Raw genomic sequence first — 5,032 nt, forward strand, 5'->3', positions numbered from 1 at the left:
TTACAGTGACAGGGGGGAAAGCAGACTTTTAAGCATGATTATATTAGTCTACTAAACCTTATATCTGTTTTATAAAACCAAGGAAAGGAATTCTGAATGTTTAAAGACGTAAAAACAATACATTTTTTTAAAGTGATTGAAATCACTGAGGTTTATTTTTAAAATCAAGTTGATTTAAATTTTTAAAAATCAACTGATTTAAATCAACCCAACCCTGGTTTTCAATTATGAAAAGAAAGAAAATTGAATACTGTATTATTTTACAGTGACAGGGGGGAAAGCAGACTTTTAAGCATTACTTTATTAGTCTACTAAACCTTATATCTGTTAAATAAAACCAAAGAAAGGAATTCTGAATGTTTAAATATGTAAAAACAGAATACATTTTAAAAAAGTGATTTAAATCACAAAATCAAGTTGATTAAAATAAAAAAATCAACTGATTTAAATCAACCCAGCTCTGATTTCAATTATGGGGAAAAAAGTAAAATGAATACTGTATTATTTTACAGTGAAAGCAGACTTTTAAGCATGATTATAATAGTGTACTAAACCTTATATCTGTTTTATGAAACCTAGAAAAGGAATTCTGAATGTTGAAATATGTAAAAACTGAATAAAAATAAATTTAAAAAAAAGTGATTTAAATCACTGATTTTTATTTTAAAAATCAAGTTGATTTAAATTTAAAAAATCAACTGATTTAAATCAACCCAACCCTGTTCAAACAATCAATTTCTATAACTTCCCATAAAGGCCAATGGCCTTCATAAAATCTAAAAGTCTGGGAACAACGACGGAAAAAATATCTTTCAATTTTTTTTAAAATTTAAAGTATTTCCTTCGGGTCTCTCCGAAGTCTTAGACATTCGGTTAAAATGAGTCTAATGGTAAAATCTGTGTCACATCCAACACAGAACGGCTTCTCATCTCCCTGAAGGAGGTATTTGTGTGTTAGGGCCATGTGTCCGATGTGTAATCAAGTAAAAATGACTTCGTCTCTTCTGGAGAGGTCCGAAGGATTTCGCGGTCCCAGTTTGGGTTTAATATTATGGAGTTCGTTAATGTTATTTGTTTTGTTTTTTCCAGTGGCTCTCCCAGTCTGGAAGTGTACTTTTTTACTTTATTTTTAAAAGTCAGTCGTTGATCCAACAGAAGGGATAAGGATTTCTTCTCCAGGTCATCTACCCTCTCGCTTCCTCGGATGCCCACATGGCTAGGTATCCATGCGAACACAATACTTTTCCCTGTTTCAGTCAAGGCGTGTATTTTCTGTTGTAACCTATTTTTGGGTGTAGGAGAGTGTAGTTTGTGAGTGAGGTGATGCAAGACACAGTCAGAAAGGATAAGGAAAGATTTGTTAGGAGAATTTTCTACGGAGTCCAGTGCCATGTCAATGGCACTGGACTCCGCAGAGAAAATGGAGGCTTCAGGATGGAGTCTCCCCTGGTGTGTACTGTTTGAAGATAGGGCTGCGGCGCCCACATCATTGTCTTTTTTGGAGTCATCTGTGAAGATAAGCTCTGCACCAGGGTATTTTTCTTCTATAAGTTTTTTGTATTCTACTCTAAATGTTTTGGTGTTTGTGCTTGCTTTGTCGTGTGTGGTCAGCTGTAAGTCTACAACGCATTGCAAAAGAAACAGAGTGAAAGAGAAAGAAGAGGAAAAGACATTATTATTGATTAAGTACAACAACTGTAGATGTACTTCTGCTTTTGACCACAGGGAGTGAATCTCCAGCCAGTGAGCAACAGAACGAGGTTAGTAAATTCAGTTAACCCAATCGCAACAGGGACAGCATCACAAGGGACTATATTATACAATGACAAAAAGCACACAAATCAAAGAGACTAAAACCTGAACACACTTCTGGTTGATTCCATGCTTCATTTCTTTATTATTCGCTTCTCCCCTCAGTGCTCAGATTGTACCAATTGAGGGACATTTTCCAAAATACAAATCTTAATTTTCCTAGATAACACCCAAAAATGTACGAAATGCGTACACTATTTCACACACCAGAGAAATAAACTGTGTGCCTCTCTATAACCAAGAATGGAATTTATTTACAAAAGGATCGAAATGCCAATCAAATTTCACACTAGCTGGTAAAGACTTACAGTAGTTCAATCTATATCATTTCTACCATCCAAACATTCACAACATCACTGAATTCAATACAATAGTCAGATGTTGCAAACAAACACAATCACTGCCTGCTAGCTACCTCCTGGAGAAAATGAACAAAAAAAAAAAAAAAAAAAAAAAAAAAAAAAAAAAAAAAAAAAAGAAAAGAAAAGAAAAACGCACTAAAACAGCACTCAGTTTTAAAACACAATTACCAACAACCATACCATTGCCCATTATTATAAATAAATATTATGTGTCGTGCGACAGTAATAAAACTTGTTACAGAATTACTTACAAGTTCACTTATGCTGACAGATGCCACCCACAAAGAAATCCCAAAATCATCAACTGATAAAACTAAATTTGAAAAGAGCACCAAAAAAAAATTTTAAAAAATCCCATCAATTTCCCATATCCCTGCACTGGATTAAAGAATAGAAAAAAAAACAACCCCATGACCAAAAAGGTAAATTGTAATGTAAGTAAAAGCAGAAATTTAATGAAATCTACTTTCACTCCGGCAGTGACATACAACTTGAGAGTGTATCTAGGGAAAAAATTATCCAATTTACTACATGTAAAATATCTGTGCTAGGACAACTTGAACAAGCCAACAGCAATATACGACCCCAACTGCGAAGACTGCCCTGAAGTCTGCAAAGCAACCAGTGAGAATAATATCGTGGCAGCTGGCTGAAAACAGTCAAGGATTAGCCGCTAAAAAGCTCTCCCCTCACATTTCAGGAGTTAAAAAAAAACAACCCAAAAAACATAAGCCGCCATAAGGTCAGCTCTACTCCACAGATCATCAGGCAAGGAGTCCCTCCTGTACACGAATGTTTCGGCCCCAAATCCTTGCAACATTCACAGGAGGGGGATGGGGCCACACCAGGTGATCAGGCTGGTGTTCCCAGGAGAAAGAGTGACCCATGACCCCCGACTTGCCCCGGCCTGCCTCCAGACATACTTTCTTCAACTGGTGAGCTTTTTCAGGAGAAACAGCACCTTTCGCAAGCACCAGTACACGACTGCTACTCTCAAAACATGAAATTGGAATGGGGGGAGAATAGCATAATGACTTCCACAGAAGATTGCCAAAAACACGGTCCAATTTTTTTTTGGTTTAAATTACTTCAATAGAAAACTGAAAGCTAGGAGATGAATCCTAAATGTATCCAAAAATCTAGTCAAAACCTCAACAGAATACACCTCGACTCAATTCTGATAAATTAAATAGGAACAAAGAAAGCACAGTTTGTAACCCATAAATTACTAATGAATAGCTAACGCTCCCAAGCGCACGCAAAAATTTCTTCAAGTCTGGCAAACCTCACACATACACCAAAAGGAAAACTTAAATACAAGATGCATTCAGGGAAAAACACAAGCACACTTCATTCAACTGATTTTGATTCGTACAAGCATCAACCCTCACGCTAAGCATGCTGTCCTTTCACTTACAAGAAAATCATACACACAAAATGCCAGATGTAAGTTCATTTTCTCATTGGAAATATTTACAAGCAAACCCCATTCACACTCACAGACACTCAGTCACACAGGCACATAGTTTCAGTTTCAACTGAAAGAATAAATATGCCCTGGACACACAACAAAACCACAAACGCTAAACAACGATCTGCCTCAGAGACCCAATTTCTCTCCTGTAAAATATTTCCCACATTGTACATGGGAGAACTGTTGGCGGTGAAGAGAGCACACTAGATCTGAGGAAAACAAAGAAAAATTACATCATTAGAAAAAAACAAACACAATCCATGTGATTTTTGTTTTGTTTTTTGGTAAGTGTTTTATGGAGCTCGCAATGCATAAGGTCATATATAAGCGCGCAGGACACATTAAACATTTGCGGTTGGTAGGGAATTTTGAATTTTGCTCGGGTGGCAGCCGAAGCCTACTCTTATCGATTTTAGACCACCAACTGATCTTTAACGTACGCAACTTGCACATGAGACCTCCGTAATTTTTCGCCCATGTCCGAGAGAAAGCTAGTTGTAGATCTTTCCGACCAAAAGATCAGGGGTATGGCTGAAAGGCAGCTGTTAGAAGGAGCTAAGGAGTAGCAGTAGAAAGACTGCAGAAGAAAGAAACAGGATCTCAAAGAAGCGGGCAAAGGAGATGAGGGGGCGGGGGCAGAAAGTGGAGACGAAAGCAAACGACAGAATATTGCTAGAGAGCAGGAAAGGAGGTGAAAGGAGACAATTTTACAGATGAACATTTTTCTGCGGCTACCCAGATTCGAACCCGGGACCTCCGAATGAGAGGCAAACACCTTAACCTCTAGGCCACAAGAGCCCCCCTCCACGTTAATCCTGAAAAAAAACCCCAACCCAACATCATAGAGCTCTAAACCGACCCTGCAATACCATTCTTCTATGAACTTGCATAAATTTTTTCAAGAACATCATGAAGACCTGAATAAAATATAAATTGTTAACCATCTGCGTGCGGGTCGTGATGACTCATACTTCCCTTCCGCTCGTATCACGACATGAGAGTAGAAACTATACTGCTGACATGAGAATAGCCATTTTTTAAACTGCTGGTGACTAGTCCACTAGTGCAACGTTTATTAGTTCCGTTGGCCGCGCATTTGGGAGGTTTTTTTAATCAGATATTGTTCAGTTTTCAAAATGTTGGATTCGTCAGCTGATTAGACCTGCATGTGAGCCTTGACCAGATTGTCTGAAAATTTTGCACACCCCCCCCCATAAGAGCTTTTGTAGTAGTAGTAGTATAAGGTTTTACGGCGCTCGCAACTGCTAAGGTCATATGAGCGCGCGAAACACAAGTTGTTCACCTCTGCGAAAGTTCACTTCACGACTGGTAACTAGTTTACTTTAAAATGCTAAAAAGTTAAAATATTCAAATTCGGTGTAAA

The 5,032-nt window shown here is 37.7% G+C and overlaps 1 protein-coding gene across 1 annotated transcript in view; it reads right to left on the minus strand.

Moving 5' to 3' along the window:
- Positions 1-1,870: 1,870 nt before the first annotated feature.
- Positions 1,871-5,032, minus strand: part of LOC101851585 (eukaryotic translation initiation factor 1A, X-chromosomal) — an 18,714-nt gene continuing 15,552 nt past the window's right edge. Inside the window, exon 5 of the mRNA XM_005102062.3 lies at positions 1,871-3,857. Coding sequence (XP_005102119.1) covers positions 3,852-3,857 — 6 coding nt within the window. The 3' untranslated portion in view covers positions 1,871-3,851. The remainder of the gene's footprint in view (positions 3,858-5,032) is intronic.

Source organism: Aplysia californica, unplaced genomic scaffold, assembly GCF_000002075.1.
Source record: "Aplysia californica isolate F4 #8 unplaced genomic scaffold, AplCal3.0 scaffold00311, whole genome shotgun sequence".
Lineage (NCBI taxonomy): Eukaryota > Metazoa > Mollusca > Gastropoda > Aplysiida > Aplysiidae > Aplysia > Aplysia californica.